We start from the raw sequence: 15528 nt of genomic DNA, 5'->3' as shown, positions 1-15528 counted from the left end.
TAAGACACTGGGAGACAGAAATATAGTGGTTAAGCATAAGTTCAAATCCTACTTCTAGAACTTAATTGGCCCTATTTGAAACCAGTAAACCTTATGTCTCAGTATCCTTGGGAATAAAATAGGGCAGGGAGGGAGGGTGTTTGTGTGTGTGTGTGTGTCAGCTAGGGAAGGGGGACCATCTTGAGAGATGTGTACTGGTGTGTTAGTATCTGTAGTCTGAACTACAGATTCTACAGCCATTAAAAACATAATAAGGAAATATTAAGATCAACTTTTTGCCAATAAATGCAAAAACTTAGATGGGAAATGGACAAACTTCTTGAAAGACACAATTTACCAAAACTGAAATGAGAAGGAAAAAAATCTGAATAGCCCTGTATCTGTTAAAAAGATCAAATTTGTATTAAAAAGCCTTCACACACAAAAAACTGTAGGCCAAATTAGCTTCATTGGATTTTATCAAACATTTAAGGTCTCTAAGTGATACATGCCTTTTGTTGTTGTCATCATTTGGGTCCCCAACTCACGGCGACACTGTGTGCAGCAGGATGAGAGGCTGCAGGTCCTGCACCATCCTCATGACCAGTTGCAGATCAGATCGTTGTGACCCACAGGGTTTTCACTGGCTGATCGTCAGAAGTAGATCTTTCTTCCTAGTCTCTCTTAGTCTGGAAGTTCTGCCAAAACTTGTTTAGCATCATAGCAACAGTCAAGCCTTCAGTAACAGACAGATGGTGGGTGTGCTTGAGGTATATTGGCTGAGAATCAAACCTGGGTGTCCAGTATGGAAGGAGAGAATTCTACCACTGAACCCACCACTGCCCCATGTGTGCCGAGTTCCAGAAAAAAAATGTTTGATTAACAACACCAGGTTCTGCAGTGTGGTGGAGAACGGCTCACGCTCTGCAGCAGATGCCTGGATTCCAGTCCCGTCTCTGTCACCTCTTCCCTGGGTCCTTGGTGAAGCTACTAAGCCTCCCAGTGCCTCAGTCTTCTCATCCAAAAACATTACTAAGCATAAAGCACTTAAGATAGACATGTAACATAAGTATTTATTATTATAACAAAGAGGTCCAGTTTATCAGCTCTGCAGAATCTGTGTATTGGCTTATAAGTAGCTCTGTACCATACCTGCTTGTCCAATAAACATATATTCCATATCTGAAATATGATGTAGATTGGATATGAGGACTGACAGTAGGATTTATTTATAATTTTATTGTGCTTTCGGTGAAAGTTTACAGCTCAAGTTAATTTCTCGTTCAAATTTATACACACATTGTTTGGTGACATTGGTTGCAATCCCCACAACGTAACAGTGCGCTCCCCCTTTCCACTCCGGTTCCTTGTGTCCATTCATCCAGTTCCTGTCCCTTCCTGCCTTGCTTGTCTTGCTTTTGGACAGGAGTTGCCCATTTGGTCTCGTATATTTGATTGAACTAAGAAGCACGTTCCTCACATGTGTTATGTTTTATTTTATAGGCATATCTCATCTTTGTCTGAGAAGTGGGCTTTGGGAATGGTTTCAGTTCTGGGTTAGCTGGGTGTCTGGGGGCCATAGTCTCGAGGGTTCCTCTAGTCTCTATCAGACCAGTAAGTCTGGTCTTTTTTTGTGAATTTGAATTCTGTTCTACATTTTTCTCTTAGTCGGTCTGGGACTCTTTGTTGTGATCCCTATCAAAGCAATCCCAAGTAGGATTTAGTGGCTGTGAAGTGGGAGTGATGTTATAGGTTTAATGGTTCTTAGTATCGTCAATTAAAATTTTCCTTTATTGATTTTTTTTCCTGTTTGGTAATTTAGGTAGAATTCTTAATGCAGCCTTAGGTTAAGACTTGGTGAGAAATGATAGCTATCTTTGTATGTTTGAGGAGATGTCATATGAAAAGAGTAGATTTATTCTGTCCAGCTCTAGGAAGCAGAAATAGAACCAATAGGTGGAAGTAACCTGTGACTCTAAATAAAAAGAATTTACCCTCAGAGAGCCTCTCCTTGTTTAGATGAAAAAATCTTGTTGAGCTCTAACTGTGCCAGGCATCAGGAATTTTTTCACATAGCTCCTGCTCTTGAGATGTTTATGGCTTAAATGGGTAATATAGGAGATGGGAAGAGATGAGCCCATATGGGATGTATTTTAGCAGTAGAGCCAACAGGACATATTGGGAGTGGAGGAATAGAGAAATCAAAGTGACTTCTGAGTTTTTCATATTTTCCAAGATAAGGAAAATCGGGGGACCAAATGGGGTGAGGTAGGAACAGTGATTTTAATTTGGACATTACCTGGCTGTGACTGCTGGACATCTCAGTAAAGATAACAAGTTAGGCAGCCATGTCAGGTAGTTGAAGACACATAACGTTTACTAACTAGCACTTAAATGTTCTGCTTCCAGCCTCTGAAAGTGATTTGCTGAACAAGCGTCTGAAGCTTGATTATGAAGAAATCACTCCTTGTCTTAAAGAGGTAACTACAGTGTGGGAAAAGATGCTAAGTACTCCAGGAAGATCAAAAATTAAGTTTGACATGGAAAAAATGCATTCAGCTGTTGGGCAAGGTAAGCTTTATTGGGAATCCATCCAGCCAACCCCATCCCTCATTGATTATGGGGAGAAGCATGGAATAAAAAAATTAAGATTCGCAAACATTTTGAAGTCTAATTTTAGTGGCTGTCTCCTTCTTTTTACCTAAGTCATTTACCTGAGTTATTTCCAGATATCTTAATTGATGTGAGTTTCATCACCTTTCATGATTCCTAATAGAAAATAAAATGCTCAGAAGACTAGGAAACAAGGAGGAGGCAGAAGAAAACCCAAGGGCTTAGTTGCCTACAAACCTGATAACGATATGATGGTACACCCTGAGTTAAATAGGAAATTGAAAACAAATTGTGCAGATTCTCTTCCTGTACTCTGTTGTTGTTGCATGCTGTCAAGTCGATGCTGATTCATAGCAACCCTGCAGGACAGAGTAGAACTGCACCATTACAATCTCCTAGGCTGAAATCTTCGCAGGAGTAGATTACCACGTCTTTTCTCCCATAGAGCAGCTGGTGGATTCGAACCACCAACCTTTTGGCTAGCAGCCAAGTGCTTAACCATTGCTCTGTTAAATGCTTGGCTACTAACCAAAGTCAGTGGTTCAAACCCACCGGCCACTCCACTAGAGAAAGATGTGGCAGTCTGCTTTATAAAGATTACAGCCTTGGAAACCCTATGGGGCAGTTCTGCCCTGTCCTATAGTCTTGCTAGGAGTCAGAATCAACTTCATGAGTTTGAATTAGGGAGAGAAGATAGAGTGTAAGTAGTCCCAGATTTGGATCCCAATTTTGCTACTTCCTTTGCTATGCGATCTCAGGCAAATGACCCAACCTCTCTGAGCCCCGCTTTCCACATGTGTAAGATGTGGGTGATGACAATTCCTGCCTCCCTCCTGGCTGTTGTGAGGAGTAAGCGAGCAGATTCCTGGAGCACACAGCTTGTGTCTAGCACACTGTAAGGCCTTGGAGAGCCAACAGTATTAACTGTTTTTTAAGCGTGGTCTTTTGACTGGTGCCAGTCCAAACTGTTACTTGTCCAAGATGTGATAAGTACAGAAACTGCGCTTAAGCATTTGGAAATGTTTTCAGGAATTCAACAGCGTGATCCTTATGAAAAAATGTGGGTGGGTTTTTGTTAGTGTTGTACTTGTTTTACTTTTCTACTAATTCATTTTATAATGCTTTTTTTAAAAGCATCAGTCTGCAGAGGATTGGAAAATTAAAAAGAAAAAGGAAAAACTGGTTCTTCATGACAGATAGTTTGAGAAGCACTGTTTAAGAGCTTAACTCCAGTGATTATTAATGTTCAAGTAAAGCCAATGGTAATTTCTTTTAAAATGTATGTCACTGTCTTCTGGAAAGATTGGAAGCCTTGTGATTCTAATTAATTTTTGCGCTACTGAGTTCTGGCCAATATAGTCATGAATAACCGGGTGTTTAGAATGAGTTACAAATATGTATAGATGATGTGTTTCTTCTGACCTTATGAGCTGTACAGTGGAAGAGCATTTTTCATCTCTAAGAATGTAAATGGAACAACGCAGTGTTTGCTACTGTAGTCTATTAGATATTAATATTTTTTTTCTGAGTTTTGACAGCATCAATTTTAATAATGTCATTGTTAGTTGCCTTTGAGTTAATTCTGATTCTTGGGAACCCCATGTATGACAGAGTAGAACTGTTCCACAGAGCGTTTTTGGTTATAATCTTTAATGGAAGCAGATCACCAGGCTTTTTCTTCTGCGGTACCTCTGGGTGGGTTTGAACCACCAACCTTTCGATTGGCAGTCGAGTGCAAACTGTTTTCAACACCTAGGAACCTCAATTTTAATAATAATAGGTAGCTACTGCTAGTTATGACTGTCCCCTTTTCATGGATAAGGAAACTTGGGCTTAGAGCAGTTGAGTTAGGGGCCCACGGCCAAAGAGCTGGGCCTATATATACGCCAGTTTGCTGGAGGTCTAACCATTATACAGTACTGCCTGCCACTGAACCTCACCTGGACAGTGTTGCTCTCAGAGACTAGAAATGTCTGCTGGTGGTGAAGAGTCAGTTTCTAAGTCACCAGCAGCTTCCAGTATGACCTTTGGCAGTTCCTCTCACCTTTTTTTACTCTTTTCTCCTCGCTTGTACAATGAGGGGCTTGGAGCAGAGAATCTTGGGGCGCTCTTCCATTTCTGATATTCTCTGCAACCGTTGCTGGAGGTTCACCCTCACACCAGTAAAGGCAAACTTGATGGCTTCAAAAACAAAAATTTATTCTCTAACCATTCTGGAGGCCAGAGGTCCAAAATCAAGGTATCAGGAGGGCTACTTCTAATCAGGTTTACCCTTCACCAAGTAAATCATCCCACATTGCTGTTATGAAAAAGCAGAAAGCAGAGAAAAGAACGAGTTCATTCTTTCCCTTTCACAATTCACTAGATGATGGTTTTCAGGTGATGTTGCTTCCCCAAGAAGCACATTGCATGGGTCTATGACAACTATTCCATATGTTTGAACTTCTTAGAAGCCTGGCACTTGGATATATGGGATTTCATTTTGCATTTTTTGAGGGAGATTAGTAGAAATACTCTAGGAATCTGGAACCCGTTTAGGGAAGGTGGGTATAGATGGTTGAACAGTTCACATACTGGGGTGAGCAGAGGCTCGCCCGGGATTTCCCCATGTATCCCCTGACTTTGCCGCACCACTTTCTGCCACAGAGAGTGGGACATCTGTAACTGTAGAAGGGGCTTTGCCAGTTATTCAGCTGCTTTCAACACATAAGATATAATAGCTTTAAACAGATGACCTCCGTCCATCTTGTGGCACAGAATAAAAAATGAGATTAAGTCAGAACCAAACTTTTGCTCTTTCAGATGGAGGCCAAGTCACTCCAGAGACCTTATTTGGGTAGTGAGTTCTGTCCTTGTAATGATCCATTGTCATTGTGCATCACCAAGTCAGCTCCAACTCACAGGGAACCTACGGGACACAGTAGAACTGCCCTGTAGAACTTCCTAGGCTGAAATCTTTACAGGAGCAGCCACTGGTGTGTTCCAACCACTGACCTTTAGATTAGCAGCCAAATGCTTAACCATTGTACCACCAGGTCTCCTTTCTACACCCCTAAACGACAGACATAAAGTGATTTACAAAACGTTTCAAGTTAAAATTGAGGCACAGTGTCATGATTAGAGTGTCAACTTGGGGGAAGGAAGACTGATTATGTGAAATTTTAAATAACTCAAAATTCAGTTTGACTCCAAATGGTTTGTCTAAAGGGATTAGGGTAGAACTATATAAGCCAGGAGGTACTTTTCTAGGAATGGGATTACGAAGTGGCCACCTGAGCAGTTGGCAGTATGCACCAGATGTAAATCCTGTTTACCTTTGACCAAGCAGTGCTATTTATAGGAATGAATTCTAGAAATTAGTCAAAAATGTACTTCAGTAGAATGCTTATTGTGACATTGTTTAATAGACCCCCCCAAAAAACCCATGCGACCCTTCATGTTGTGTTTCTTGAAAAATGACACAATAGAGCTATATATTTAGCAACGTAAAAGATGTCTGATATAAGTTGCTAAATGAAAGAGGAAAATTACAGTACAGCATGGGCTCCTGTTTTGTTGTTAGTTGTCATTGATGAGTTGGCTCCTGCTCAGTGAACTTGTGTGCAACAGAATGAAACGTCGGCTGGTCCTGTGCCATCTTTATGATCGTTGGTATATTTGAGTCCATTGTTGCAGCTTTGGGGTCAATCCATCTCATTGAAGCTTCCCTTGTTTTCATCGGCCCTCTGCTTTACCAAACATGCAGTATATATTTCTATGTGCGTGTGCATTTTTTTTTATGCATGGAAAAACATCCATGATGTGTTCGCAGCTCTCTTGGTTATAGGCAGGTGACCGTACAGCCGATTTTCCGGCATAGTCCTTCTCCTTTCCCTTTGAAAAGCTTCCTCCTACAGAGGGTAAATTATATGTTCACTCTGATGGATGATTTGTCATTTTCTTCTTTATACCTTCTACATTTTCAGTTTTTTGTTTGCTTGTTTTTAATAGTGAGCATATGTTACTTTTAAAGTCAGTAAAAATTAAAAGCTACTTACATTTCGTGGCAATATGGCGTGCTGCCCCCCCCAACCCCCGAGCCCTGCCTGCAGGCGCTGGGCGAGGACTCCATGGCAAGCTTTCTCTCTCGGATTAGGTGTGAAGGCGCAGCAGGGCGTTGGGAAGGATGTTTCAGGCCTTTCTTAGCAAAAACATTGGCTCTGATTGGAATGACTCTTTGTTTTTAACTCTGAAACCCCAAGCTTACTCTTAAATACCGGAATATGTGGCACTGTCCGGTGACACAGCCAGCATTCCTTGGCTCCAAGAAATAAAGGTCTGATGAGATAATGAGAATGATTTAGTAATAAGAGGAAATTGAACATCTTGTGATTTGGGAAAATTTTCCACTTTGAAAAAAAAAAAAGAAAGTTTTTTAAAAAGCCCCACAATAAATCACTTAACATGCTGGCTGTTTCTCAGCCAACATTTAACTTTTATTCAGGGTTTGAAGAACTAAGATGAAGTATTAAGGACGCGTATGTGTGTGTGTGTGCACACAGAGTATGTATCTCTGAGCAGGAATAGTAGAGAGGGAGAGAAGGAAAAGAAGAATATTAACAAGCAGCAATTAGGGTATATTCATTTCTTGTTGCTGCCATAACAAATTACCACAAACTGGGTGGCTTAAAACAACAGAAATTTATCCTCCCCCAGTTCTGGAGGCCAGTAGTCTGAAATCAAGGTGTCAGCAGGGCTATACTCCTTCCAAAGGCTCTAGAAGATAGTCTGCTTCTTGCCTCTTCCAGCTTCTGGTGGCTCTTGGCATTCCTTGGCTTGTGGGCGTGTTATTCTAGCCTCTGCCTTTGTGGTCACCTTGCCACCTCCACTTGTCACTAGATTTGGAGCCCACTCACATAATCCAGGATGATCTTCTTAAGATCCCTAACTTAATTATATCTACAAAGACACTTTCTCCAAATAAGTTGACATAACAGGTTCTGGGGACCACCTTTCAACCCATACACAGAATCATCAGATGAATGTTGAGTTAAACGTTCAGAGAAGGCAAAGCACGTGGTCACGGTTAAGTGTGGTCCTGTATCTCTCTTCACAGGCTAACTTTTTTTTTTTAAACAACTGATTCATGAAAGGGTGAAACAAGGTACTTACTACATACACCTTATACATTTCCAAGAAGTGGCTGCGTGATGCTTTCTAAATAGTTCCTTGTGGATCTGATAATAAATGAAATTCACTGCTACTTAGTTTAAATCCACAGGTGGTCATTTTATTATTCATTGCGAGGTAGGAACATAAAATAAATTTTCTGCAGTACCCATCTGAGCAGCTGCATTGTCTGACGGGGAGGATGTCAAGCGAAAAGTAAAGGCATTTCCTTGGGCCACCACTAGCCAGCTGGGCAGAAAGGATCTTGGTGGGGGGCCTGTCCTCTCTGGTGGCTCCTCTCTCCTCATCTTGACTGTGAGAATAATCCTAATATTTCCCTGAGAAGGTTGTGGGGATGATATGGGCTAATACCTGTAAAGTGGTTGGAATAGTGCCTGGTATATAGTGACCTCACAGTAAATGTTAGCTGCCGCTGTTATTAACTTGCCAGAGTAGAAACTTCTCTTGAAGATGGCCAGTGGGAAACAGAAAACCTGTCTTCCTGGGCAGACTTTCTGAGTGGCAGGGAGTGTACAAAGTGGTCATTTTTTTTTTTTTTTTCTGTCTGGGAAGATTAATCCCTAATTCGGAGGTTTCTTTTTCCCAAGGGAACTTCTGTCAGATGTGAGAAAGTTTTGATGTCTTATTGTGCAATCTTCTCTCTCTCCCTATTTCTACATCTGGGCCTGTAACAGCTGAATAATGAACAAATGAATTTTGATTCACAGCTGTCACTTTTGACTTTAAGAGAACTCTTGTTAGCTTTAGACAACATTTTTTTAAATTAATTTTTATTGTGCTTTAAGTGAAAGTTTATAAATCAAGTCAGACTCTTATACAAAAATTTATATGTACCTTGCTATAGGCGCCTAGGAAACCCTGGTGGCATAGTGGTTAAGTGCTATGGCTGCTAACCAAAGGGTTGGCAGTTCGAGTCTGCCAGACGCTCCTTGGAAACTCTATGGGGAAGTTCTGCTCTGTCCTATGGGGCCGCTATGAGTCGGAATCGACTCGACAGCACTGGGTTTGGGTTTTTATAGACTCCTAATTGCTCTCCCCCTGATGAGATAGCATACTCCTTCCCTCTACTTTCTCTCCTTGTGTCCATTCAGGCAGCTTCTGCCCCCCACCCCCACCCTCTCATCTCTCCTCCAGACAGAAGATGTCAACATAGTCTCTCATGTGTCTACTTGATCCAAGAAGCTCATTCTTCACCATTATCACTTTCTGCCCCATATTCCTGTCCAATCCTGGTCTGCAGAATCGCCTTTGGGAATGATTCCTGTCTCGGGCTAACAGAAGGTCTGGGGACCATGACCTCCGGGATCCTTCTAGTCCCAGTCTGACCATTAAGTCTGGTCTTTTTATGAAATTTTGGGGTCTGCATCCCACTGCTCTCCTGCTCCCTCAGGGGTTCTCTGTTGTGTTCCCTGTCAGGGCAGTCATCGGTTGTGGCTGGGTACCATCTAGTTCTTCTGGTCTCAGGCTGATGTAGTCTCTGGTTTATGTGGTCCTTTCTGTCACTTAGGCTCAAAATTACCTTGTGTCTTTGGTGTTCTTCATTATTCCTTGCTCTAGGTGGGTTGAGACCAATTGATGCATCTTAGATGGCCACTTGCTAGCATTTAAGACCCCAGATGCCACTCTCCAAGTGGGATGCAGAATCTTTTAATAGATTTTATTATGCCAATTTACTTAGATGTCCCCTGAAACCATGGTTCCCAAACCTCCACCCCTGCTACACTGGACTTCGAAGTGTTCAGTTTATTCAGGAAACTTAATTGCTTTTGGCTTAGTCCAGTTGTGCTGACCTCTCCTGTATTGTGTGTAGACAACATTTTTAATCACTTTTTCAAGTTAATCTTTTTTAAAACATTAGGTAGAGGCTCTTGGATCATTTTTCTTGTTTTGGGGTCTTCATTGAATACCCACCAGGCACATTTATGCACAGAACCACCTATCCAGCCTCTGGTCCCTTCCTCCAGCCCACCCGGCAGGAAACTTTCTAATTATATTCCAGAATCTCAGCTTTGATCCGGCCAAACCCTTCCCAGCTCAGAAACATTCGTTGGTTCCCTACAGCTATCAAGTAAAGTGCTGGTTTCTGCCTCCAATTATGCTTAAGACAAAACCATCCCAGCCTTATTGCTAACTGTTCCTTCCACACACGTATGCTGTGCACAAGGCAAACTGAAATGCTTGGCTCTTTTCTCTGGCTTGTCTTCTCTTTTCTCTTTCTCCTATCCTAAATGAAGGATTCTGTGAAACTTTCTTGATCGCTTAGTTAGAAATGAGCTAGCCATCTTTCATCTGCTCTTTCCCTCCCTTTGATTATATCCCTTTTATGACTTTTATCACATTCTGCAATACAGTTTTTCATTCTTGATCTTATTTCCTGAGAACATTATCAGTTGGCTTAAGTTGGGGGCTTATGTGTTATCAATTGGTTATTGCTTGCAAAGCCTAACGCAGAAACATGGTATATACTTAAAAGACTGAAGGAAAGTGGAAAGGGATTAGGACGAGTTAGGGAAGATTGGCGGCAGGGAGGAAGGAAGGAAGGAAGGAAAGCAGCTAATATGACAAATTTTGGTGGCATCCTTTCCATTCCTGTGCCATTAATTTATAATAGAACAAGAATTTGGATTGATGGAATGCCATGCAATTCATTTTTATTAATAAATTGTATTCTGTACAGGATTGCTGTGAGTCAGAATCAACTCAACGGCAGCAGGGTTTTTTGTTGTTGTTTTTTATTCTGTACATATCAGTAACTTGCAGTTAAGTTGATTCTAACTCATGGTGACCCCATGTGTTTGAGAGTAGAACTATGCGCCATAGGGTTTTTAATGACTGGTTTTTCAGACGTAGATTGCCAGGCCTTTCTTCCAAGGAGCCTCTGGGGGAGACTCAAACCACCAGCCTTTCAGTTAGCAGCCAAGTGCACTAACCATTTGCACCACCCAGGGACTCCATTCTGTGCATAAAGTCACTCTTTATGTTTTTTACTTCCCTTTTTAAAGGTGTGCCGCGCCATCACCGGGGTGAAATCTGGAAATTCCTAGCAGAGCAATACCACCTTAGGCACCAGTTTCCCAGTAAACAACAGCCAAAGGACACGCCATATAAAGAACTCCTAAAACAGCTAACCTCGCATCAGCACGCGATTCTTATTGACCTCGGTAAGTCTGTACTATCGACTTGAAATGAAAATGGAAAAGCTGAAGAGATGGTCCAAGTTATTTAGTGATCTGCCTTTAGGTTTGGCAATCAAAATTTACTGCTGTGACTTTTAATTTAAAAAGCCCCAGAATAATCACAAATGTCATCTTCAAGTATATAAAAACTCAATGTTTTCATTGGGCAGCTTGTTAACCCTGCTTAGCATGGACAGTGGTGTTCATTAAGGCTACAGTCACATCCACGGTTCAGCTCAGTCATTCAAATATTGATAGGAGACTTTTATAGTCACTGAAGGAACATCCTGGAAAACATACAAGTCTTCAAAACCGAGGCTTGGTTTAATTACAGGAGCCACTCCCACATCTTTACTGCTTTCAAAGAGAATTTATTACAAAAATTGTAGGTGCAGCTTGTGCGTGCACCTTGAGGGACTTTATTTTGGAAACTGGGCATTCTTGTCTGTTGAACAGTTTGAAAAACACTAAGGTGGAAGTGACGTATTAGTTAGGGCTTGCAATTGCCACAATGAAGAACTTGTTGAATTAGGATGTAATTACAAATAAAGGAATCCCTGGGTAGTGTAAATGGTCGAGCACTCAACTACTAACCAAAAGGTTGGCAGTTTGAACCTACCCAGAGGCACCTGGAAAGAAAGACCTGGGGATCTGTCTCCGAAACATCACAACCTTGAAAACCCTATAGGGCGCAGCTCTACTCTGCACACGTGGGTTCGCCATGAGTCAGAGGTGACCCAGTGGCTTCTGGTTTGGTTTGGTTTGGTTTGGTTTGGTTATGATGTGTAAAAGCCCATGGGACTCATGCCTTTTCTGATGGGTTGTCAGCAGAAGGGACAGTAGATTTTCTTTTGCTTGCTGCTACTCAGAAGGGCCTCTTTCTCTGCTGGTGTCAGGGCACCTGAGGAACCCAGCTGGTCAGGTGCAGAGTGAGCTTGACCTGCTGCTCTGAGAGCATACAGCCCTGCTTCAGGAACACATAGCCTGGTGGCTACTGTCACCACCAACTCCCCAGGTCTCTGCTCACTCTCAGTGCTGTGGGGCCCTGCAGTGGCTCTGCTCTTTGAGGGGTTGCTGCAGCTCAGCAGCCAGGATGCAGGACTTTCCCCCAGAGTATGGGGTGGTGAGTTGGATGAGCCAGAGTTGAGTCTTTTTTCTGTCCAGCCACACACCAAACCTTAAAGGCTAATTTCATAAATGGTTCTCCGTAGGCTTGGGTGGCAAAAACAGTTGAGTTCTTACTACTAGCTGACATGTTGGCGGTTCAGACCCACACAGAGGTGTCTCAGAAGACAGCTCTGTCCTTCTGCTTCTGAAAGGTCACAGCCCTGAAAACCCTATGGAACACAGTTCTACTCTGCACATACGGGGTCACAGTGAGTCAGAAACGACTCAATGGCAACTAACAACAAGAAGTCTTTAGGTCTAAGGTTAAATGTCATCACTGAGAAACTGTCCCTGCCCATAGCCTTTGTCCCCACCTCCAGACTGGATTAGGTACCTGTGCTATATACTTCTGTACCACCTCGTCCTCTTGCTCTCATGATACTTAACACATGTATTATTCTTGTCATTATTAAAGCTAACGTTTTGCCTTTACCTTGGGCCAAACATTAGGAATCCCTGGGTAGCACCAACAGTTAAGTGCTTGGCTACTAAGTGAAAGGTTAGAGGTTTGAATCCACCCAGAGGTACCTGAGAAGAAAAGCCTGGTGATCTACTTTAGAAAAATCAGCCACTGAAAACCTGCAGAGCACAGTTCTACTCTGAAACACATTGAGTCGCCATGAGTCAGAGTCAGCTTGATGGCAGTTGTTTTGGTTTTTGGGCCAAGCATTACTTAAATAACTAACTTTCTTTAATCCTCACAACACAGTCAGGTAGATATCGTTCTGCCCCACTTTAGAGATGAGAAAATTGAAACACAGGGAGGTTAAGCAACTTGGCTCAAGGCATCACAGCCCAATCTGCTGCTAAGCTGTGTGACTTCAGAGCCCATGATTTTTACACCATCCACACTGTTCACAGTTCTGTCTTAGCAGCTTTGTATCACCTTTCTCTCAAATAGGATGCAGCCCTTTGTAGGCTGGACTGGGCTGCATGACCGTGCCTGTCACATAGGAGATGCCTGGTCTTTTACAATATTGAATATGAAGTACTGCACAAGCTCCCCAATCTCACAAAACCCTCACAACAGCCCTGGGAAGTTGGTCCCATATCCTTGTTAAATGGTGAGGAAACTGAGGCACAGAGAAGTCAAATGTTGACCACAGACACACAGTTAAGCGAGCGGAGGTGCTGGGACGTAAACTCACGGTCGATCTGTGCTACAGTAAGGCGCCTCCGTCCCTCATTCCCTCTGAGCCCAGAGAAGTGGTTGGCTGGGTCGAAGAGGATGCTGACAAGCCATGAGGGCAATCAAAGTGCAAGCTGTGGGGCTGGAGCCTGTCTGGCCCACTGACCCCAAGGAAATCAGTTTTTTTGTGAATTGGCAGTAGCTTGTGTTTGCTAATGTGATGAGTAACAGAAAAATGACATCATGTTCCTATCATGTGAAATGCAGTAAAAAATAAATTTAGGCTAGGAGTTAGAGAGGGAGTCAGTACAGACAGCTTCTCTCTACTCCCCCAGCCCCTTGGCAGGATGGGAGGAGGAGAAGGGAACATATTTTCTCCTCTCTGATTCAGATGAGCTCTTCCCTCGGTTTCCCTTCAGTATTCCTCTCATCCTTCCACGGGCAGGATTGTCTGGGTCTTGTGTTGTCCAGATGTAATGATTTTTCTCAAGAGCGAACAGAAAACGCTAGATCAGCACTAGGGCCGCCTCCAGGCCAGGCATATCCCCTGGGGAGTGGTGTTCGCCTTTGCCTTCCCCTGAGGGAGGAGACACTGACCTCCCCTGAGGAGACGCTTGACCGCAGCCTCTCCTCCAGCTGGCACAGGATCTATGCAAGCCCATGACTCAGCCGTTTCTGTCACGGCACAGCCAAGCATACCCTCACATCCTCCCCATCCCTGGCCTTCTTCCCGCCTCACCCCCTAAACCCATCAAAGGCCATCTACAGCCCCCACTGCCACCCCAACAGGACAGCGCTGGCCTCCTCTCTCTACCTCACTTCTTTCCCGGTCCTTCTGGCCTGACCTCCATTTTGGATGCCCTCCTATCACCCTCCCAAGGGTCAAAAATAACCTCTGTTTCCAATAATACATTTCCCAAGTCACCTCCATGCGACAATCCAGGCTCTATCCAGTGACCTGACCCGGTTAGTTTTTTCTCCTCACTTGAACTGGGATAACCCAAGAGCGGGTCACAGCCTGGCTTGGCTCTTTCGGGTACAGGAAGACCTCACTTAGAAGTTCCTCTAGACTCTGCCTCACCTCTCACCAAGAGGTTGTACCTCTGCCAAATCAGTTGTTTAATCTACACACTCTATTTAATCTATACTGTTTAACCTACACTATTGGGTCTCTGTGAGTTGAAAAGGGACTCGACAGCATACAACAACGTGGCTACCTTAGGAGTTCCTTGGTAGCACAGGTGGTTAAGTGTTTGACTGCTAACTGAAAGGTTGGCAGTTCAAACCCACCCAGAGGTGCCTCCGAAGACAGGCCTGGTGAGGCTGCTTCCAAAAGGTTACAGCCTTGAGAACTCTTTGGAACACAGTTCTACTCTGCACACGTGAGGTCGCTATGAGTTGGAATTGACTTGATGGCAACTAACAACAACAATAACAGCAATGGCTAACTTGGAGTCCCTGAGTGGTACAAATGGTTAACACGCTTGGCTGCTAACTGAAGGACTGGAGGTTCATGTCCACCCAGAGGTGCTTTGGAAGAAAGGCCCAGTGATCTGCTTCCAGAAAATCAGCCACTGAAAGCCCACGGAACACACTTCTACTCTGGCACACGTGGGGTCACCACGAATCAGAATCAACTTAGTGGCAACTGGTTTTCTGATTTATAACTAACCCAAGGCCCAATACAGGTGTGTGATACAGAACAAACACAAATCAGTATTTTTAGCTTTTCTTAAAAACAATCATCCATATCTTGGACGGAAGAACAGGATGGTTGTCAGTTGTATGTATTTTGGGTTTTCACTGGTATTTGTTTTCCTGCCTCTTGCTTTACTTTCTGAAATTGGCTTTTAGTCTTAATAGCTCTTTATAAGATTTTTTCCTCCAGAGAGTCAGAATCGACTCGATGGCATGCAAGAATAACAACAGCGAAACCTGTGAGAGCTGGACTCAATGGGACTGCCTTGTTTTTCTGGGTCTTACAAGTCTTCCACCTTTGACAGGGGGCAGTCATGGCGTTTTTGTCACTATTTAACAGAAAATATTTGAATTTTCCTTCTCTGACAGGTTTCCACCTGACATAGTTTTGTCATGTTTTATAGTGTGAGAAACATTTTCTCAAACTTTGTTGGATTTCATAACCCGTATGAAATTGGGCAGCTGTTATTTCCACTTGGTTGTCAGCTGCTATCAGGTCGACCTGAGACTCACAGTGACTCTGTGCACAGTGTAACAAAATGCTGCTCAGCTTCGCCTCCCCGTGGTGGATTGCAGTTTGGACTGTTGTGATCTGTT

General features: G+C 43.1%; 1 protein-coding gene across 4 annotated transcripts in view; it reads left to right on the top strand.

The window, feature by feature from the left end:
* The window catches only part of TBC1D1 (TBC1 domain family member 1), a 284776-nt gene that overhangs the window by 232771 nt on the left and 36477 nt on the right, over positions 1 to 15528 (top strand). For all 4 annotated transcript variants that reach the window (XM_064285966.1, XM_064285964.1, XM_064285963.1 and 1 more), the window contains 2 exons: positions 2389 to 2550; positions 10764 to 10922. In XM_064285966.1, the coding sequence (XP_064142036.1) occupies positions 2389 to 2550; positions 10764 to 10922 (321 nt within the window). The remainder of the gene's footprint in view (positions 1 to 2388; positions 2551 to 10763; positions 10923 to 15528) is intronic.

The sequence above is a fragment of the Loxodonta africana genome, chromosome 5 (assembly GCF_030014295.1).
Source record: "Loxodonta africana isolate mLoxAfr1 chromosome 5, mLoxAfr1.hap2, whole genome shotgun sequence".
NCBI lineage: Eukaryota > Metazoa > Chordata > Mammalia > Proboscidea > Elephantidae > Loxodonta > Loxodonta africana.
This window is presented reverse-complemented; position numbering and strand designations above follow the sequence as displayed.